Below are 23049 nucleotides of genomic sequence, written 5' to 3' on the forward strand. Positions count from 1 at the left end.
ATCATTTTGATATTCCAGTTGACATAAAGGAAGCTTAGAAGTGTTTGTATTTTTAAATTTTCATCATCTTTGTGTTTAAGGAACAAAAATTTTCTGTTTTTAAGATAAGTGAACATATGTGACATATTGTTCCTTCCGTAACATCCTTCCGTAACGTGGTATGTATGGAAAATCTTTACTTTAATTTGTTTGAATATCAATACAAAACTTCTGTGTTGTGTGTAATATAAGTTTATACATGGATGCATCTTTAATAAAAATTTTAATCTCTTTGGAATTATAAAAGAGCAGATATTTAACACCGGTTGAACACCTGTTCTTTAAATGTCATTTCTTATTCCTTCCGTAACATAACAGAAAAAAATTAATTACTTGAAATTCTCAGGTGCTACATTTAAGTAAACCATGGTAAGGTAGAGTGTTGATGTAAAGTGTTTTGCTGCATAAATGTCAAAATTCTATTTGTTTTCAGTTTTCTGTAACATTGAGATATACATGGGTGTGTCTTCCTTCCGTAACACATTTAATACCATGGCTTGACCCTTGAACAAAATTCAGTGCAGTGATCATACCCATTTTTCACATGGTTTTGTTTAAACAACTATATAGTTATCTTTTCTGGGAAAAAGTTACAAATAGCATTTTTATTCTTACAATTTCCAATCATTCAAGTTGTTTTGAAATTTCCCTGGCATTTCCCGGAATTCCCTGACCGTTTAAAATTCCCCGACTTTTCAGTTTTCTAGTACCGTAGCAACCATGGTAAAATGCGAGAGCAGACCTCAGTTCCGTTGCGGGCTGATGAGAAAACTAACATTGATTTTTACATTGGGTAGAGCAGCAAGCACCTTTAACTTATCAAACTGCTAAATACAAATGGTCCGAAGCACGTAGATGTATAGTCGCCCCCCGGGGGTTAGCTATCTGTTATGTTAGGGCTAACTCCCATGTCCGATGGGGCACAACCCGCCTGGCAGGCCTCACCTCCAGTGCCGGTTTCAGAAAGTGACGAGATTTTGGATTACACATCAAAACACTTATAAATTAAATAAGAATGCTTGTTTCTCCATTCGCCGATAGTTCCTTTACAACTATTACCACTATAAAGTAGCGATTGGAGTAGTGTATATTAGTATCTAAGCCCTAGTTACTAAGTAAAAGGAACAAAGTTATAAAATTATAAACACAAAAAAAATATGTGGGCGAATCTTTCAGTACTCGCCAGTGATGTGTAGAACATCTAACCTCGGTAACGAGCAAATTCATATGTTCTCATGTTGTTCATGTTGCAAATAAACTTATAATACGAAACATGGACACGAAATTTAACGCCGAATTCTTTCAAATAATGCCGTGCGTGATAAATAAAGTGATAAACATATTCGCTTTTCAAATACAAAACTTTCTGGATGCGAACCACACACAAACTTCTTGCGCCCGCCGCTAGAATTCGCTGCCTGGATCGTAAACGTTGCTTGCCACCATCACCCGCAGATATCAGCACGAAACAGACGGAAATTTTAAACTATTAGAAACGGCTCCGATAAAAGCGAAATAGACTTGAAAAAACCCTAAACCCCGGCTTTGGACCTGATTCTGAAAGGAATTTTATTAAAATACCTTCTATCTTGTTAAATTCACTAAACAGTTCATACTATAAAGTTTCTGCAAAAATTAGAAAGTACACTTCTAAGGCATTACTAAAAATATTAACAAGAAACATTTTAAAACAGATATAACACTAAGCATATGTTTGCATAACTTATTTGTTTTTGCTTAGAACAACTGAAATCAGTCTCTAAATACTTCCTACAAACAAACCTTACCTTATTGAGCTGAATCAACATTATTAACACTACATAAAATTACTTATATGTTTTAAAAAAAAGTTTTTCAAAAAAGTTTTACTTACACGAGGTTTGAATCACGTCAAAAATTCGCATTGAGCTATACACTCGCGTGCTCTACCGCTGCCCTACCGAGCCCATTGGGGTTTCGAAAGGAGAAAATGTATTATAATCATTGTAATGCCAGATTTCTTTTGTATTTAATAACCTGCAATTACTTTTTAGCATGACTATTTTAGTACTGTAAACCACATACATTTCAGAGTAGTTTCACTGTCATAAAGTTTCATTTGGCACACTAATACGTTTGGTATGTCACCTAATGTTTCCGGAAGTAACTATGTTGCTACACGTGGGCTGCACATGACTTTACGGCATCGTGGTTACACATTTCCGTTCCATTCACAAAATTACTCATATCAAATGCTGTATACCCAGAGCTAATATGTTTACACGTCAAATATACAATTATAAGTTTAGTTTTATGGAATTGTGTCTACTTTCAAGCAATGTGCGCCCACGCCTCGGCTGTGAGTTGTGCTTATCATAGAAACAAATTAATCAAGTGTCTAGTATGTAAGTTTGTCTGCTTTTCTTTCTTCTCTAGTTTTAAGTGCTGACTGACAGCGGAGTGAGTGGTCAGTGTAACTACTCACCCCCAGCAGACTACGCGTCCAAGTTCCAACCCCCCGCATGGTAGACTCTTCTACTCTATTCAACTCTTCATCCATACCATTCTCTGTATTCTGTACACTCCCACGCCATTAATGCATGCCCTTGCATCGCGCATATCTGTGCCCAGCGTTTGCCTTGTGTCTGTGCAGGTTTTACCTGGGCCCGACTTAGCAGAGTTTTAAGCTAATTTTAAGATAGGGAAGTTAGTCATGACTCCAATTGCTGGCATGGCTGGCCAATCCCCGAAGGCCTTGACGCGCCTAGGTCCCTCTGTAATCCGGACCCCTCCTATAATTACACCTAGTTTTAAGTTAGATTAGGAAAAAATAATATCGCGCGAAGAGATGTCGATATCGTGACCGAGAGATTAGCGAATTGTCGAGCTACATTAATAAAATAGTGTGGACGGTTGATTAGGTTGTCAGCTAAAATAAAAATACTGTAAAATCGTGTGAACGATTGGTTAGGCTAGTTACATCACAATTACTATAAAATAATGTAGCTAACCTAACCAACCGACCACAATATTTAAAGTATTTTTAATATAGCTAACCTACCATTCTCGAGCTAACATAAAATTTTAATATTTACTGCAAACCTTAAAATGGTAGACTACTAATATTTTGTTTTTATTTTGTCATAAATGTGTTTTTCCTTCTAAATTACCAATGTTTTAAACAATCAGCATAAACGTCTAACGAAATATCTCGTAAATGGATTTTAAAATTCAAATTCTCGACGTGTTGATTTTACGTAAACAGAGACCGAACAACAAGGAAAAAAAAAAAAAAAAACCAACATGCACGAACGCAGACTAGGAATCAACTGTTGTGAATCTTAAGTTTTCCGCATAGGTCTGTGTTTTTTGGAATACTTTAGTTAATAGAGGCATAAATTAAAAAATTAAGCTTGGGTTCGAACACACAGTAAGGATAAGCGATCTTTTTATACGCCTCCCACTGCGTCACAAATACAAAATATAGGTACACGTTCTTGTATCCTATTTATACAGAATCACATGATCGGCAATGAAATTAAAGCAAAAAATAGCAGCGGCAGTGTCAATACACAGATATTGTAATGTAACCAATAAGCTGTAATGTCTTAAACCAATGGGAACTTATCAACGCTGTTTCCAGGGTCAAATACGGAACGTCAGTATTACTGAAAAACAATTTCGGGATTATGGAAAAGCCATTCTAAGTCCTAACCAACTGCCCACACTATTTTAAACGTACATGTAGCTAACCCAAGCAATTGTCTGAAATCACAGAATTTGTAACACACACACCTAATCTAATCACTTCTCGGCGGTATCACAGCAGCGCCTTCTTAAAGAAAAATGTTAAAATATTTCAAGAAGTAAATAATATATTTTGGAGATTTTATTTTTTTATTTGCGCGTTTAGCCTTCAGAATTAATATAATTCCATACTTCATCTGTTAAATGAGACTTAAACGACTAATGAAAAAACAGCAATAGCGAGAACAGTTTTGCTGCAGCAAAGCGAGCGATAGTGGTCAACGAGGCTACTGTATGCCTAAACCGTTTGGTACGAGACACACGCAACCTCTTGTTTTCATCAGGCAAAATTATTTCATGGTAAGAAGTAAGAACATAACTTTATTCTCAGAAACCACTAATAATTTTAGAATTCACCTTAAGGAAATACATAAAATGTCAATGAATACTTGCGTATACAAATATAAATTTACTTTTGTGCAACTTTTCTTTTTTTAATGTGCATTAATGACCAGCAGCAACTTGATCAAACAATATTTTCCAGTCATCTCATTGATGCATCGTTATTTGACCAATAAAACACATTGCAATTAAAATACATATGCATACTTGTCATAGTTGCATGATTTATGTTAAATACTAGGCAAAGAAAGATAGCTACGTTCCTAATACATAGCACCTCGGACTCGCAACAAATCAAAACCACAAAAAATATAAAACTTGGCGCCACTCAATAGCAAAAAAAAAAAAAAAAACGAAAACCATTATAACGTTCAAAATGATGGGCGTGAACGTCCAATGCGTACAGCAAAGGCTTAATAAACTTAATCCATATATGTAACTTAACGACAGTATACAAATGCGTACCTTTATATATATTTAGTTTAGTATTACTACAGGTACTGCTACACGGCAGTCACCTCCACTTACGTACTGGCCAACGTTTCTCTTCGTTCGCCTCCTGACCGGCAAGAACGTCACCCCACACAATTGCTAAAAAAATTTATTGAATGCTGTATATTTGATTTTTTTTCAAAACATATTACGTTATGTTTAAATTCAACAATCTTTTTTTTTTTTTTTTACGCGCGCTCTGCAGGGGTGTTTGGAGAACCTACCTTTATTATAAGTTCTATCTCGGGGACGTCTCCATTCGTTGTACCATTTTGGAATGAATCATCAGCCATTATGAAAATATTTCACAAGAACACAAGTGAACAAAGTTGCATGTACACGCACGAACAATAACACCACTGGCCGTCAACACGCACTAATACGCACAACTTCAAATTACTTTTCACCAGACCATAGGCAGTCCTCACTTGCTACTCCTTCTCTTCCACTTGTAATACTGTGTGTCAAAGATTACTGCGTGTTGAAGACTGTAGCGCCCGTTGATTAAAAAGAGCGTTCATCAGAATGGACTTGCGGTTAAATCCTGTAACACTATCAAATATTTGTCTTCAATTTATTAGAAGAAAAAAAAGTAAAGTAGAGAAAGTAAATAGTGAAAAAAAAAGAGGTTCCAATTTTCTGCAACAAATAAAGTTATACGGATAAAAATATATATTTTTTAAATTATGTCACACTATTACTGTTTATTTTTGGACTGAGGTATCTCAAACATCTCGTTGTTAATCATAATATAAATTTTAATTATGTATCACAGTGTATTATGTATTTTATTTAAATATTGTTACAAAATTTGTGCTTTTATTTATTTTTAAAACTTCAAAAAATTTCATCCAAATTAAAACTTTTCATAAAAAATCATGCTCTGTGATTTTTCAAAGTAAAACGTAATGATTTGCTTTTGAAATAAAAATTACTTTGCATACGACATAACCATTAGCATAATTTTGTTTTGTTTTGTTTTCCTTTATAACATCTTGAATTTTTTTTTGTCATGATTTTAAATATTCGTTGTTTTCATTTTCGCTGAACACAATTATGATTTGCTGATTTCGTCTAACAGCAAACATATTTTAATACCCATTCTATATGTAAATGTCATGGAAACTTATGTCCTGGAAACTTATGTCATCTAATTTGCTAAACAATTATATCTGCACTAGTAATGATTTTCGGTGATGTTACAATGAATGATTAAGTATATATATACATATGGAAAATAAGGCCCGATTCAGGGGAGGGGGATGAAGCTAAAATGGGAGAAGGATTTCAGTGTACTACACCTATTAATATGGCGGCCGTTTGTTCACACATTTATCAGCTGGACCTTTATTGGAGATTAGAAAAATGTCAACTTCTATTATTACATTTGTATTATGAAGATTTGTTTTAGAATTTATATATATATATAAAATATTAACCAGTAATATTCTGATCTAATTTTCTCCCGAACAACTTAACTATAGTCGTTAATAAAAGCAGGCAAGAACATCTGATACAATGATAAACAAACATCCACCATATTAGTATGTGAAAATCAGAAGAAGAAAAAACGGTAAAAGGTTTCATGTCGGTCGGCAAAAGCTCTATTATTTTTAGCCTTTCCTAATCTATCGTTTACACTCTAAACATTATTTGATTAAACATGTTGGAGAGTGTTGGAAGCAGACGTTTAACAATATGACAGGGTCTTTTAGAAGAACAAAAATTTATTGAAGGCATGTTTTCCCATTGAGTTAGGAATTGTCATGAGACAATATGCTGTAGCATAGTTGAAGTCACTATTTAACGAGATCTCGCCATATTGTTCCGCCCAATACATTGTGGAAATGGTTCTCAGTAACACCTAATGATTGTAAATAAATATTAATTAGAATCTCCGACGCTAAACACAATCACTTTCAAGAAAATCATTTAAAACAGTTTCCACGATGCAAACACTACAATTTAATCATGTTTGGGATATCTAACCAATATTGCGCAAAAAATACTGCTTCACCCAGGTACCAAGTAATCATGCAGACATGGCCACCCTGTGTGTAACACAGAAAATGAGACAGAGTTCACAAATAAAAAACAATAGCAATTAAATAGCAAGCTGTTGTAAGGAGCACCTTTGTCTGTACTCAACTCTGTGTCCATCTGGCCATGTGATGTCCACTTCCGGGGGGAAGATTGTCTTCGAAAGGTCGAAGCGATAGGTAGAGACAACAATTGTAGAATGACTTGAGATTTTCAAAAATACTTTTAACTTCAAATAACTATAGTTGACAATATATAGATTGACGCCACCGTCGGTGCTCCCTCTGAGAGCACAGGCCGTTATGTGTCCTCAACATCTGAGCTATTGCCAGTGCTACGAACACACCCACGCGTGTGTCATAGTGCAGCGCCTCGAACGGCGTGACGTCAGTCACGGCCAGCTAAATCAAATACTGTAGAGGGAGAATACCGGACAGCTCGCTCGTTTTCGCGAGAAACCGACGGTGCTGCGCTCTCGCGGCTCGGCGTGATGACTGCCCCTAGCTGCCGCGACCACGGCCGCGCCATACGAAAACCTCTGAAACTAAACTCGCTGAAGTACAAAGAGTAACCGTCAGAATTGAAAGGAATTATTATTAAATATTTTCTTTTAAATTCTATTGCCTTATAGAACGTAAAAATTTTCACCAAGTCAAAATATTTCTTTTAGAAAAACATACTATCGTGAGTTGTAATATTTCTCACTTCCCGCTTTCATTGTTAACTAAATATGCCTTATTTCTTGGTTTGTTGATTATAGTGATTTTATGCTTTGTTTTTTTCTTCTTATTTTCACACAATTCCTTTTCAGATAATGTATTTCCTCGCAAAAGCATCGTTTACACCTTTTATAAAACAATTGATTATGACATTAAAATATTTGTTTTACGATGAATGTGGGAGAATCCGGAGTAAAGAAAACAAAAAAGCAAAAAAAGTCATGCACGTGTAAATTGTATGGAATATCTAGCATAGCAGTGGTTATAAGGTATGATCGGGGAAAATAAACTTCTTGCTACCTATTTAGGTACAGCTGGATAAAATTTTACAAGCATATTCGTCTCTTGTATATTATTTGCCTTTTTCATTTACAATGGAAGTGAATCTTGTAAAACTTGTTCTAGCTCTGGTACCATTGTAATAATGCATTTATTTTAAAAAATATTATTTTAAAGTAACGAGGTATTAATACATATTTAATATTTATGGTAGCTTAAGATGGTGCAATTGTAAGTTCTAATTTAAGGATTATATTGTTTATTTACATTGTGTCAAACGCTATGTACTACATATTTATGTCATACTGAAATTATGTATTTTTTCATCGCCCTTTAATTTTCAATATTATTTAAATGTCCATGTTATTTAATTTCATAATATCGTGCTCAAATCTGTTAACTGTACATATAATTATTATATACATATTATACACTACATGAACAACTGTACCTACTCATTATATATTGCACATATTCATAAAAAAAACTTTTAACCAATAGGCTGTTGAACGATAGCAAATCAATAGTATTTAGTGGCTAAAAAATTTGGATAATTTAATTAATTCATTAGATAATTCCCTAAATGAACGATGATTAGCAATAGAATGCTTTGAAAATTGTTACTTCAATTTTCCTTGAAAATATTCTGTTCATTGTTAACTATTTTTTACATCGAAAGCAACTAACTTTTCAGCAAATAAATTTACATCTGCATGGCCGCAAAGAATACGAAAGTGAACACAATTTTTTTCAAAAGAATCTGTTGATTAGTCTAGGTGCAATGACGAGTTGAATTTAATACATTTTAGGCTTGGAATGCATGGCCGTGGGTGCTGTTATCACGCCGAGCCGCTAGGTAGCAGCGCTGACGCTCTTCGCCCGCGCGGCTGTGCTATTAGTATAGAGCTGTCCTGTATTCTCCCTCTACAGTATTTGGCTAAATGCTCAAAGCACCCGGCCGGGTGTGGCAATGCGCATCAGGTATCTAGTGCACATGTAAATCAATTATCAAACAGAAACTAAAACTTTTAATAAATTTAAAAATTGTTTTTAATTAATTAATGGCTGTGTAAAATATTTCCGCTCACAAAACTGGCCGGCATCGCCTTCCCGCGCTCCGTCGTTTTCCCGAGGGGTTTCCTCCCCTCCCTAACCCGGTTGCCAGGGAGAGTCGTCAGTTCCAGTAGCCATCCAGCACTCACCAGGGTCGGCAGCCCCGCACACGGGGAGCATCCAACTTTTGCGACTATATCAACGTTTAGCATCAATAGGTAATTTCTCCGAATCATCTTTCTACAGCTCCCCGGTCGGCCCTAATCGGCCGTACGAAATGTCGTGCAGTCCTTAGTTAAAGTGTGCGATCCGACTACGGGTCTTTTAACGTACTACGTAATTATTGTGTTTCAAGGCAGCCCGCCATGGTGCCGGCGCCTCATGCTTTAATATCTCCCCACGGGGAGTTAGGACTTTGCCCGCGCAGGGCGGCATTGCACCAAACGCGTAACCCAATTTACGGACACCTCAATCCCTGGAACGTGCAACGGACGTGAACGAGGGACCACGCTGGGTCCAGTCGCGCCCGTTCCCAGTTTAAACGTGGCACACGCCACTGCGAGAACCAGTCTCGCGTCACGTGACCATCAGAAGTCCAGGAGCCGAATCCATCCCGAGCCTGGGATGTGCTCATAATTATTTAGTGTTAATTGCCGTGTTAAGATTAGTGTGTGTCGTCATCATTACGTCTATGTATAAGTCAGTATTAATTGTAAACTCGCACAGACAGTAGCAGATTCCCGTAGTAAGTGTATTACGGACTATCACGTGCCAGGCACCAGACTTGCCGCGTCACGAGCCGCCGTCACCGTAACTCAGGTTAGCCTGCACCCCTCGTTGGAGTAGTCTTCGGAGCACCGTGAGACGTTATCAGTGCCGCCATTCGAGGGCCGTGTGGGCGGAGTGAAGGTTGACGACGATACGGCCAGTCGCGTGACAGTGCCTTGTGTGACTAGAAGTTCTGTAACGTGTGCTGCCGTAATAAATTAATCAAAGTCACGTGTGTATTTTACTAATACGGCGTCCTGGGAGGCCTTAACAGCCCGGGGGGCCCTTTGTCGATGCGTCCCTGCCTGCAGCCACGAGGCCAGGAACCCCGCCCTTGAGACTAAATTTCCTTTCTAACATTTTAATTAACATAATTTCAGGACAGGCAGCGGGGACGGCGTCAAGATATGAAACTGACGTCGCCTTCATTCGCGTAGGCCGTTATGCCGCCTCGGCGCCTCTCTGGGGTGTGTGTGTGACGAAATGCGGGTGTCATCGGGTGCAGCATAGTGAACGCAGGGGTCGTGCAGGTGCGCGCGGCGCTCCGAACGCAATCAACCGGCCCAGTGACGTCACAGATATGCCGCTATATCATTTATCATGTTCTATCCGCATTTAAGAGTGTTTCCGTGATAGAAATTAAAATTAAGTTTAACTTCTTCAAGCTCATGTTATAGAGTCATTGTGGATCATAGATTACATTGCTAGGTCACTTAATAAATATATATTTTGTATTCTGATTACCATAGGATAAGTTCATACCTTATAATTAGGTTTTAAGGCAGAGGCATTCAAGTAAGACTTAAAACAGGGATTTTCAGTTCTGCCTGTGATTTCATATGTACATGTTGATAAGGACTTATCTCCTTGCCAGCTCCAGAGTTATTATGGGCATCATGTAGTGGTGAAATTCGGAAAATGAGCTCAAAAGGACAGGGCCAGGCGATCAGAGATCACATCAGAGAAGTTAATATTGATCCTATGTTACTTATGGACCAACAAATTACAATAAAAAAAGGTATCCATGATATAATATACTAATAGTAGTACTTAAATCAGGCTCTAACTGCAACAAATAAAAAGTTACAGTGAGTATGCATTACATCATTTCTAATTTACATGGGCCATCAAGGTATTTATATGAAGCTGTTAATTTCTTCATGTGCTTAAAACAAACCTAAACCAAACAAAAAATATCATAGGTAAGTGATTTATATCACACAAGAGAGAGATTAAAGTGCGCAACAACAAAACAATAACAAAAAAATGTATGAATACATTCAATACTACTGGTTAATTTAATTTATCAACTTCAAGTAACATTTTTCTCTGTCCTTTCACACCCATAACAGTTTTTTCCCTCAAATTTTGACAAATATTCATAGGAGAAATAATATTTAACATAAAATTGTATATAATGCTTTAATGAAATTTACTGAATGGTAAAATTAGGCTACCAGCTAACCATACCAGATGAAAAATATTTAATCTTACAAGAGTAACAAAACAATTCCAGGAATACCTTTTTCGTTGGCCTAAAGTCATTAATATTGCCTTATGATAAGCTTCAGCCAATCTGAACTTTGATGCAAGCAAAGTGTCTGAAATGCATTGCACTAACCTCAGACAGTGCGTTCATCACACATAAATGAAAGGGAGACATGGTTTGAAAAGAAAAATAGTAGGTAGTCTTCTCCACTGTCTTGTTAAGAAGTGCGGGAATGAAGGGGTCGTAAATATGAGGGAAGGGCGGGGGGGAGGGGGATTTGGGTTGTCCCACACCATCCTGCAGTAAACAGACAAAAAGAGCAGAAGGTAAACACCAGTGCTATATTTTTACGCACCGATAAACTGAGACACAGAACAAAGATTGCACTTGTATACATGGAACTCTACTAAAGACAGCTATTTTGTGCCATCCTTACTGGTAAAAATGTTATATTGCCCCCCCCCCCCCCCCCCCCACAAAAAAAAATTAAGGGTGCGACCCGTGTGTGGGTAAATACAGTATTTTATTATTAGTACAGAGGTGATGGTTAGCAAATTTTTCTAACTTATGGAGTTGTGTGATCCCACACATGATAGTCTAGTGAAACGAAACGTTTGTAAGAAGCCACATTTAAGAGTTTTCAAACTTGCAGTATCTATACTACAACAATGAGTGGTTTTAGAGTAGGTGGTCATAAAACCATAATAGGTTTTAACAATTCAGTTTGTTCAGAAGTGCTGTAAATAACAAAACATCAAGTGCCACCTACCTACATTGAAATCACAATTATAATTTTCTCCTACTCAGTCACTCAGCTTGGCTACGTAGATCACAGTACCTGTAAGGCAACTAAACAAAAGCAAACTTTGAATGTTTTTGTAATGGAACCATCAGTTAACCAAACTGCTCCTACAAAACCACAGATGTTTTATCGCTTCCTGGCAGTTGTTGTATGGCTGCCACGGCCTCTTCACGTGCCTGTCCAACCACTCCACGTGACTCGTCAGAACATCCAGAACACTCTGGTCGGGTTGCCTCAAAGCCGTCTGAATCGCGTCCGCGGCAGCTTCCGAGGACCTTTCCAGCTCTCGAACCAGCGCACTGACGTCGACCTCCCGCTGACAAGCTGGGCAGATCGAGGTGTTCGCTTTGCCCGTCTGTTTCAGAACGGCTCCGCGACGGCAGTCCGAGCACAGGAACACCGGGACCTCGGACGGCAAGCGATGGTACGTGGGCCAGCGTTGCTCGCAGGCCAGGCAGTGGCACGTGAAGAAATACTGTTTCTCCAGCGCAGTCTTCCTCTCCTCCAGGTCATTCACTGCGTAGTGGTACCCGTAGTTGTCGAGGACCTCGTGAAACAAATACAGAGCACGTCACTCAAAGGCATGTACATTTAAACAGTGGGACCTTAAAAACTATGCAAAATGCAGAAAAGTGTAATATTTGAGAATGTATAAAAATTCATTCTTCTGTACTTCGTTACTGGTGTAAACTTTACTTAACAAATAAACAGTGTGAAAACTGAACTATACTTAATTTTACCTATCACACATTAAAACTATCTATCTTTCAATAACTTGCCCTTTAAATAGGATTCCAAACTGTTATTTGTCACAACAAGTATTTATGAGATAAATTACTGTTTTACTTACAGAACTGAAATTACTGAAATTAGGTGGAGTGGGGATAAGAAAGGAGGAAGGCAGAATGTGCATGTGTTTTTTGTGTAATGTTCATAAAATATTAAAATATAAAATCGCAAGGAACTTTATCTGGTGTGAGGAAATGCTAACTCTGTACATACTAATTGCACTGCTTATGGCCTTCACAATGATTTCATACAAAATTATACATTTTTTTTGTAAAAAAAATGTTTCATAAATACACCCAAGATTAAAAGCACAAAATGTTCCAAAGTTATGTAAAACAAAAATCTTACTGTCATAACACAACAAATCATGCAAATTGTATCAATTTATTAATATGTTTCATCTGATATCTGCTCATGCAAGGTAGTATTGCAACTTTTGTAACTTATTGATTGGATGTAACAGAGAACAGAGTGCATTTACTGTACTGTCATTTTTTTTAAATCATAACTTTTTTGGTGAGTCCACAAATAATAGCTATTTTTTTTCCCTTAAATGAAACTTATACGTATCAAAGGGGTAAAAATTTTTAATTTATTTTGTAGTCAATATAAATTTGAAACATGTGATGTGTTGGTAATAGTAAGGTATAGTTATTAAATTGCACATGAATATGCTCTTTAATGATAAATTATTATGATAATTCTAATTTCTTGGAGAATATTAAAATATAAATCACTAAAACATTATTGGAAAAAAATGCAAAATTCATACAATTACTATTACTAGACATTGTTTTCAAATGTAGTCATTAATTATCCAAAATTTAAAAAAGTTGATATTTAGGACTTAAAGTGGTCCATGCATAAATCAGTACTGAGCTAGTCAGCAATAATGTAGGCAGACTGTGGCATAAAGACTACGAAAGTGTCTGCTTCTTCACCAATTGAGGACTAGCTCAGTAGGGAATTAGAGCAAGTAACCAAATTCTTAACTAAGAGATTGCTTGATTTCAATTTTGTACACTAATAAGAAGATAAATGAGGTTTCGGAACTTTGATTCAATCATTGATAACATGGCAAACCATTTTATCATATACTCATTTAGTGGCAAAAGCTTACCTAACAGCATTTGACAATACACACACTTGACTGTTCTTAGGAATACAATAAACTTTAAGATTTGGAAAAAAATTTTAATATCAGTAAGAGCTGAAGCAAACAATTTTTATTTATGTACTAGGAGAATGACTATGTCAGATAATAAACCAAAAAATAAATATAAGGAATGGGTTTAATATCTCGGGGACATTAATGTTGTTTGCAGTGCACACTGAATATTAATAATTTTTTGTACATCTTTTAATCACTTGTTTGTTTTAGGTCATTTCAGTTCGTCTTAGAGGAAACATTTTCAAACTAGAGGTTAAGACTGTGATTTAATTTAAATTACTTTTAAAACATCTTTACACCCGTTAGTTAGGGATGAATCAATTCCACATTTCTTTGATTTCAATTAAAAATCTAAAATTTCTCTCAATTCAAGGTTTGATTCCAATTTTAGTCCACAGGACTTGCGGCAACGTCTACCAAGGTTCACACTTGCGAAAAAACAATTTTGGACCCCAGCAGGAATCAAACCAGTATTGCCTTGATGATAGTTTGGTAATCTGACCACTCAGCTCTGTAACCCCTTGATAATTATATTATTATGTTTGTCTGTTCTCGTTTTTAATGTATTTCCCTGAATGTAATGTCTATATGTATAGGTATGTGTTTAACTGTATATGTCATGCCCAACTTAAAAGTTTTTCAACTGTTGGTGGACTTGTAACAAATATTACAAAGTAAATAATAAATCGAAAAATTAACCCACCTGTTCACCCTTGCTGATGGGTCGAATCGCCACCAAGGCATTCCTCCCACCGTGTATGATCCTAACTACGTTGGGGTCGCAAGAGTGGTTGACTAAACTCAGAGTTGCGTAAGCTGCTGCTCCAATCTCTTCCTGCTCGTATATGCTTGTCTGCTCCGACTTGGAGTACTCTGAAACTTCGTGGGCATTGCACGGGAGGTTCTGAAGGTGCCTCAAAATTAGTCCACCAATGAACTTAACTATTTCACCTTCGCTGAAGTTTGCACTCTCTGTCGAGCCAAAGAAGCTAGTCTTGGTGCTAAGTAACTCTGAAACGAAACAAGCAATGAGCGACCTCTCAAATAAGTCGGACACCGACCTCTTTTCAGTGTTCGCAACGATGTGGTAAACACTTCTGTAGTCAGTCGACTTGTACTGTCCGTTCTCGTCAAACCCTGGTTCACCAAGCGGTGCCTCGATCAACTTAACCCAGCTACAGAACTTTGTCAGCGAATCATGTTGCATGGCTGCTGTGATGACTACTTGTAATGCCAGCATCTCCAATTTCTGCATCTTGAGTGACAGCATGAGAGTCAAGATATAACAATCAAAATGATGGTTCATTTCCCAAGATTTTTTCCGACATGTTTCACTGCAAAACATTACCTGAAAAACAGAAAGAAAAAAAAAACACATGTGCACCTATTGAATATAATATAAATGTTATAACATTAGCTTAAGAAAACAGCATCCCAGAGAATGTACATGAACCCAACATTCTAACAGAAGAGCACAACCTACATGTAACTTATTCAATGAAGGGCTTTACTAGCCAATGCAGCAATTTATTGTTTTCCACAGAGAGAGTTAGCACAGTGGTACGGCACTGAACTTCGTGTGGAGGACTCAGATTTAAGTCATCATCTAAACATTCTGATTTCAAATGAGATAGTTCCTTACTTACAATGTAGATAATGGCAAATTTCTAGCGGCTGAAAAAATTCAAATGTTATTTGCAAAATTAACATTTAAATACTATTTTTTTTGCTAATTCCAAAATTTAAAAGCTATTTTGGCAAAGTTTCAACCTAAATTTTTGTTATAAGCAAAATTTGTTTTAAGTGTCATTCATTTGTAAAAATTCCCTTTCTAAAATGCTTCAAAATTGCTGCAATGCTTGTTAACCATTTATTTGTACTTTGCACATTGTCAGGGAGACATGCACATTTCATAATGATTCATATCCAAACATCCCAGATTTGCACACTTCCACTTTTAAAATTAACAAAACAAAATTCCTGAATAATTTAAAGGGAAAATATCCACTTAATACTAATCTGTAAATTTTAATGTGCTCACATAAAAGGCATAAATAATAATCAGTGCTTTTAGAATACATTAGTATTTTAAATTTTGTCAACATAGATGTCTATAAATACTGATTAAGGGTGAAGCAATGTGAATGAAATAACAATAGAAAGCCCATGGCTCGCTGTAAAAATGGGCATTTTTTAAAAATATGAAAATAGATAATGAACTCTATGCATAGACAGATTCTGAATGTTAATATAATGCTAACAGAGACATATAACCTCACAATTGTATATTGTATTGATTGGGGGGAAAAGTGAAGGAGCATGTTGGCAAACTCTTCAAACCATTTAGTAGATCAAATAAAATAGATTGGTATTCTAAACACAAAATAGGTTTAGGTACCTTTATACATTTATAGATTTGTATGTCCTGAAATGAATGATTTTTTTCCCTTTAACTTGCAAATGTTGGCTAAATTTCTGAAGATTACTCAAACAGACAAAACTTCATTTCTAATTTCTGTAACTTGGTAATGTTAACTTATGTGTGGATAACATTGGAAAGATGACAATTCTCTCCTTTCTAGACACCCATTCATTCTCTTTTCATTCCTTTCTTCAACACCAGAACAAATAAGAAGTAACCAAAGGTATATAAAGAACATTTTACATGATTTTCACTGATTCTTCGCCATACAAAAACCAAAATATCATTAAATACACAGCAGATAAATATATCAGCTATGACATTTCCAAATTTCATACCAACAGACCAAATACATTTACCCAAAGGATAAGCTCAAGTATTTAAGTACAGCAATATCTATGATTGTGAGGGAAATGTTTTTGGTAAGTTAAAAGATTAGAAGAGTCATGGTGGTACTCTGTTTTTTAATTATTTGCAATTCGAGCTTTTGACACCATGTTGTTTGAATAGATTTACGTATATGATTTAGATGTGTTATGATGGAGAGAAAACATGTAATCAAATGGATCTTTGTACAAATAAAGTAATTGTAAGAATTATTAGCAACCGTTAAAATACTAGTTGAAGCGTGTTAAAACAAAATGTTCAACCGTCTTGTTTTTCTAGTTGGTTAGGTTAGCTAAATTATATTATAGTAATTGTAATGTAACTAACCTAACCAAAATCAGCTGATGCTAAAAGTTAAATGAATGTGGACAGCATAGAGGATTTAACTTCAGACAACAGCTGATTTTGGCTTGTTTTATGTAAGTCTGCATATGCTTCTTTTTTTGTCTGTTATTGAGGTTTCTCTATGACATCAAGTGTAACCAGCAATGGCATAGGTATGTCCAAAAACAAAAAAAAAAACTCTCCTCTTGATTACAAGACTGATGGAAAGAACGTGAGCAGCTTGGTCGGTGCTGGACCGCAGAGTGGAACACCTTGCCGCCCGCAGACACTCACCACGGAGCAGCGCCAGCACGGCACGAGCGCACGGCACCGCCTGAAGCAGTGGTAGCAGTGCGTGTGGTAGCAGCGAGGCAACAGCACGGCCGCGAACGGCTCTTCCATCAGCAAAACATCCCCTAGAACGCAACAAACATAACAATAAAAGTGCATTAAAACCTACACAGGTTTATCTCCAGAGATTATTAAACACAAAAGAAAAATATTTAGCCAATAGTTTAGGTATTTCAGAAAATGATTTACTTTGTAGTGATTGTTTCTCATAACCTGACCACTTTAAAATTCCATGACTTTGCCAGGTTTTCTGGACTGGTAACAAATCCTGTGTCTGACACTTTAATGCCTCCAAAAGCTTATAGTTAAACATTGCATTTTCAATTAATAAGGAACTACCCAAACTGATTATACTGTGTTAAATATGCAGTGTTTTAAAATATACTACAAAACGTCTGGTGGCCATGGTTAAAATAGTTAGGCCATGTAAATAAAGTTTTGTTACAATCAGAGTTCAAGCAGACAAGCTTCACTTGGCAAACAAGACAAGCCGATCACTCTTACCCACTGACACATCCCGGGTCGCGACGACGCTGCGACCCATTGCATCCGAGCGGTCCACGTCCATGCAGTCGGACGCAGACGGTATCTGCTCGTTCTGACCGAAGGACAGCTTCATTTCTTCGAAGCAAGTTTGCTTAGGCTTTTCACACTTGCCCGTTGCTTCCAAGCCCCTGATGCTGTCTGCCATGGAACTGATCTCCAGTTCCAGCTCTCTCCTTCGCTGCGACGACAGCCTTGATGCAAGTTGAAGCATTCCTAGTGCATCCTAGAAGACAAGAAGTTTCTTGTTCACAACACAAAACAGGAAATGCTGACTTATTCAATTGCAGGGCACCAAACATGATTAAGTTATGTCATCAGAGGTTAGATCTTTTAATAAAAACAATAAAAATATGCCTAAAAGTAAACTGATAGGACTACAAAAATTATGTTAGTTTCATGCATTATACTGTTTATAATTGATAGCAAAAAAACAGTCATACAATTAATATTTAGCAAAAGGAAACACTTGTGTTTGTGGTAAAGGGTAAATAGAAGTTTGATGCAGTGCCAGGTAATGGTTTAATGAATGCGTGCTCTCAAATGAAACTGGAAGGTGGGTGTTATTGATTCAAGCTAGTGAGTTAGCCTACGGAGCGGAGACAAACATCAGTGCATGCCTATTGTAAGCTGGCATACAAACTGTAGCTCACCGCACATGAATGCTGAGCTGCAGATCCATCACCCAGCTTTATTAGGCATTTTGCTTTCCTCAGATGTAATTTAAACATCAAGTGATTTGGATAACTAAGACGCCCTGCTCGTTCAATGTCTTGTAAACATTGTTTATGCTCACCCAATGCAAACAAAACTGCAGATCTGTTGGCATAAGCATATGCTAAATCATCACTTCCTTCCTTTGTTATAAGTTCCAGGTCTTTTTCACTTAAGTGAGCCGCAATATCATGTGCAACGTATTCTGGTGGAACAGGGCAATAGGCGATACTTCGAGTGTACAACAAAAGGGCTTCATTGTCCTTATGCTTTTGGAAACATGCGTTACCTTTGTTCCTCAACTCAACACAAACGTTTTCTTGCTTCAGACGCTCTTCTACAAAGTTAAAATTTGACAGAAGATTGCAATCACGCAAAACGGAGAATGCATATTCAACTCTATCCGCATCACTTGAAAGCCGGGAAAATCCATTTGAGACAATGGAGAGTTTATCACTTCTCCTGAGGTTTGTAACAACGTCTGCATAAAGCTTTCGAACGGAGACGCACATGTTCAATATTTGAATACTTGAAAAATAGTCAATAAATAATAATATGTATGCACTTCCGTGGTAAAAACTGAAAAATACCCGCAGACAAATTAAAAGCTCTTAACCCTAACCAAAGTACAAGATGTACAGACGTACAGTTCAAAACCTAAGTTCAAAACATTTTGAAAGCAAATATTTACTTCCAAGCGATTCGTGAAGCCAACCAACTAAAATGAAAATCCCGATTTTTAAACAAGCAAACTAATTATATTAAAAACTATTTTGTTACGCATTTGACAATAAGTAAAAAAATCTGAATTTTAAAACGGGTCAAATAATGCCAATATAAGTAAAATAAAAGTAATATTTCTCAAATTAACATTAAGCATTATGTAAATACCGGGTGAATGGAAGAAGGAGCGGTCACCTTAGCCTAAGCGTTAAGTAAATATAAACAAACGGATTATGTAAACACACAGAAAACAAAGAACGGATTCTTTCTCTTCTCACATTAGAAGTGTGGTGGGATTTATTATAAGTTAAATCGTTTCACTGTTAAAGGTTCTTCTTAAAAATTTAAATCACAGGTGAGAAATGCAACTATTAAGATATTTGGTTATTGATGGGATTAGCACACCAAAAGCTTTATTAATACTCTAACCAACTGTATGGGGAGAGGTGAAACAATGACGATGGTTAGTCATTGCCTTCCGAAGCATGAAATTGAAGGGACAACATAACACCCAAGGTTTGTTTTACTCGTATTCTCTTTTGCTCCCTAGGGTAATTATCGGACGTTACGACTTTTTAGAACGGAAAGAAAAATGTCGAAAAACATAGTTTTCACACACTACACACGTCCCTAAATTTACTCCCAAGGGATGGAGTCGTAATTCCTAGTAGTTTGTGAAAAATAATAGTTTATAGCTTACATTACTATACCAGCATCGGACGTCGCGGCTTCGGGGAACAAAAAGTAAAGTAAAAAAAAAAAGGGTAAATATTTACTTGGGCGGTATTTCCGAAAACAATTTTTAAAAATCCGGAAATACCTTTTTTTTATGCTCTTCAACTTCCTCTTTTCATTAAAATCGGCGGAGATTAGAAATTCCAAATACTTTAGGAGATATCGAATTTTTTAATTTCTTCATATGCAGTTGAGCGGTATTTGTGAAAAAAAATGTTAAAAATCCGAAAATACCTTTATTATATGCTCTTCAAATTCCTCTTTTCATTAAAAGCGGCGGAGATTAGAAATTCCAAATACTTTAGGAGATATCGAATTTTTAAATTTCAGCACAAAACCAGCGCATTCCTGTGGCGTGCGTGCACCATTGTTTCTTGTTTACGTACGAGTGTCTATTTTTTTAATTGGATAATGATGTCACGTGATTGTTCGTGATAGGCCAGAATTCAAATGAACTAATACGTGATTATTTAGTTCAATTATTGTTTAAAACAGTGTTTAATTACCGCCTCCAACTTAGGTGAGTTTTTAACGTTTCTAATTTTAAAGTCTTATTTGTTATTTTGATATTGTTGCGCAAGTAATAAGTAACAAAAAAATTTACGTGAGTTGTTACTGTACATCCTTTGTTACGGGTTTGTTAGGTAAGGTCAGTTACATTATAAATAATTTAAAACTAAAGAATAATTAAATTTAATTCACATTATTTTTAATATCACCTTAGTTTGAAAGTATTTATAATGTAACTGACCTGACCTAATCGACCATTTTAGTTTACTGTTCACCGTCTGTCCGGGTTTGTTTGGTCAGGTCAGTTACATTATAAATATTTTAAAACTAAACAGCCATTAAAATTAATTCACAAAATAATTTTTAATGTCGGCTTAGTTTGAAATTATTAATAATGTAATTGACCTGACCTAATCAACCATTTTATTAATTACGCATTCACGATTCACGTATTCACGAACACACGGCAAAATAACAAAAATGGCGCCGCTCGAATGGTTCCACAGGTCTTGTATTGCAAAATTAAAAAATTCGATATCTCCTAAAGTATTTGGAATTTCTTTTCTCCGCCGCTTTTAATGAAAAGAGGAAGTTGAAGAGCATATGATAAAGGTATTTTCGGATTTTTAACATTTATTTTCGCAAATACCGCTCAACTACATATGATGAAATTTAAAAATTCGATATCTCCTAAAGTATTTGGAATTTCTTACCTCCGCCACTTTTAATGAAAAGAGGAAGTTGAAGAGCATAAAATAAAGGTATTTTCGGATTTTTAACATTTTTTTTCGGAAATACCGCCCAAGTAAATATTTACCAAGTATGTCGAAAGATCCTGATGGCATGATCCCGTTAGCTTGATCCTGTGTTACATGATGCTTTTTATTTTAAATCAGTACGTCGAAATATCCTGTACATAAAAAAAATATTGTCATATAATAATAAATTATGATAGTAAGTCGAATAAAAAGGATTTAATTTTTTTTCAACATACTGATGTCACCGGGGGTTGTCGGTGCGTTAGAGAAACGTTAATTATGAAGGGCGCCACCGTGTCTAAGGTGCACGGACCCGGATGAGACTCTTAACTCTGGGCGTGACGTCACCCGTGTGGGGACACGACTCGACCCCCTTGCACTACTTACAAAATAATTAACCTGGACCCGCTCTCAGCGACAGGCACGCTATGAAATAACGTCGTGGGCTCTTATGGCATCTCACACGCCAACCTGGAGTGTACACACGGTCAAACAGAAAAAAGGGCAAGTCCGATTACGTTGTGATTTATTATAGTCTACACGGTACACTTTCCGCGTGAGCGCGGTACATAAAGAATTACAAAATAGATTTAAACTGTTGAAAAGCCTTGCGGCACGACCGGTTTACAGTCTGTCCGGCCACCACGTGGTCGGACGTTACGTTCGTATTGCTTTCTAAAATCCTTACGGATTACAACGTAGTTAATGAAACAGCTGACCCCTGAGGTAGGCTCCGAGGATAACGAAAATGATTAAGAAAAATTATAAGAACAGAATTACAGGTTCAGTATAACGAAGTTGAAGTCCCCGAGTGCAGAGCGCGTCCTACCTCGGGTGGTGATGCGAAACAACTGGGCTGAGTGATGGCCGCCAGAGTGGCAGGACCGTGGCGTTGCGCGCCAAGATGGATAGTACCGTTATTCCGAGCCGTATCGCGCCGTGGCATATTTAATAAAACCAATTAAATAACAAAAAAAACCTTTAACATTATACCCTGGCGGTTCTTGAACCACAACCACGTAATAATTGATTTACACATGAAATAATTAAATAAAATTACTGGTTGGCCTTCGGCAAGTCTGAGTGTAGCGGCCCTTTAGCATTTTTGCCGATAGTAAACAAATGAATTACAGTGTTAGGCCCTGAACTTAAATACACAACACACATTAAATAAACACAATAATAATACTTAATTATAAATTAGAAGGGAACGAGCACTGGCTCGACTCTGCCTTCTTGCCGGGCGTTCACACACGCACACACGCACACGTTGGCAGGAGGATTGAAACAGAGGGTGTCAGTGGGGGGAGAGAGGGTCGGCAGTGGCGTGAGGCGCATCGGGCTTAGGGAGGGCGTAGCCCTGGTCGATGTCAATACAATCGTAATTCTGTCTTATTTCCCAATTTCTTTTATGTGCAGAATCTTCTGACGTACTGAACTTAAACAGCAAGCATCATGTACCACAGGATCAAGTCAACAGGATCATGCCATCAGGATCTTTCAGACGTTCTGAATTAAAACAGCAAGCATCATGTACCACAGGATCAAGCCTTCAGGATCCAGGGATAAACTTAGATACATGAAACACCAGCCGTAACGAACACAGAATATACGATGGCTGTAATCAAATAATTCCCTGGAAAGTCTTTCAAATTCAATTTGTCCTCTACTTCAGTACACAGCACGTATTCTTCACAGAAAATGAATGATGTTTACAATTCAATTCAAATTTTAGGCTCCCATTAGACTCGTTGGTTAATATTTCACTCAAAATAGTATGTTTTTTAAATGCAATGTAATAAAACAAACATTT

General features: G+C 36.7%; 3 protein-coding genes across 13 annotated transcripts in view; 1 reads left to right on the plus strand and 2 right to left on the minus strand.

The window, feature by feature from the left end:
• The window catches only part of LOC134533715 (chloride intracellular channel Clic), a 137918-nt gene extending 132758 nt beyond the window's left edge, over positions 1–5160 (minus strand). For both annotated transcript variants that reach the window (XM_063371295.1, XM_063371294.1), the window contains exon 1: positions 4884–5160. In XM_063371295.1, coding sequence (XP_063227365.1) covers positions 4884–4952 — 69 coding nt within the window. In that variant the 5' untranslated portion in view covers positions 4953–5160. The remainder of the gene's footprint in view (positions 1–4883) is intronic.
• A 6174-nt stretch (positions 5161–11334) lies between these two features.
• LOC134533714 (SET and MYND domain-containing protein 4-like) lies at positions 11335–20845 on the minus strand. 5 transcript variants are annotated; one of them, XM_063371292.1, is made up of 5 exons: positions 20203–20845; positions 17758–18022; positions 17197–17318; positions 14473–15117; positions 11335–12356 (listed from the first exon to the last, which is right to left on the minus strand). In XM_063371292.1, exons 2-5 carry the CDS (start codon positions 18008–18010, stop codon positions 11898–11900), a joined length of 1479 nt encoding a protein of 492 aa, XP_063227362.1. In that variant the 5' UTR covers positions 18011–18022; positions 20203–20845; the 3' UTR covers positions 11335–11897. The 5 variants fall into 5 exon arrangements, with proteins under 5 accessions (XP_063227362.1, XP_063227360.1, XP_063227363.1 ...); XM_063371290.1 differs by lacking the exon at positions 20203–20845 and adding an exon at positions 18593–19465; XM_063371293.1 differs by lacking the exon at positions 20203–20845 and adding an exon at positions 19402–19444.
• Positions 19370–23049, plus strand: part of LOC134533710 (uncharacterized) — a 45526-nt gene continuing 41846 nt past the window's right edge. For 2 of the 6 annotated variants that reach the window (XM_063371282.1, XM_063371283.1), the window contains exon 1: positions 19595–19749. In XM_063371282.1, coding sequence (XP_063227352.1) covers positions 19719–19749 — 31 coding nt within the window. In that variant the 5' untranslated portion in view covers positions 19595–19718. The other 4 variants (XM_063371285.1, XM_063371288.1, XM_063371286.1 and 1 more) reach the window with 4 other exon arrangements.

The sequence above is a fragment of the Bacillus rossius genome, chromosome 7, assembly GCF_032445375.1.
Source record: "Bacillus rossius redtenbacheri isolate Brsri chromosome 7, Brsri_v3, whole genome shotgun sequence".
NCBI lineage: Eukaryota > Metazoa > Arthropoda > Insecta > Phasmatodea > Bacillidae > Bacillus > Bacillus rossius.

Coding starts and splice junctions, on each gene's coding strand:
- LOC134533714 (XM_063371289.1), bottom strand. CDS start 19,022: ATGTGCGTCTCCGTTCGAAAGCTTTATGCAGACGTTGTTACAAACCTC. Junction 15,118..17,196: donor CGTGCTGGCGCTGCTCCGTG/GTGAGTGTCTGC, acceptor TCTGTTTTTCAG/GTAATGTTTTGCAGTGAAAC. Junction 12,357..14,472: donor CCATCAGCAAGGGTGAACAG/GTGGGTTAATTT, acceptor TTGTTTCACGAG/GTCCTCGACAACTACGGGTA.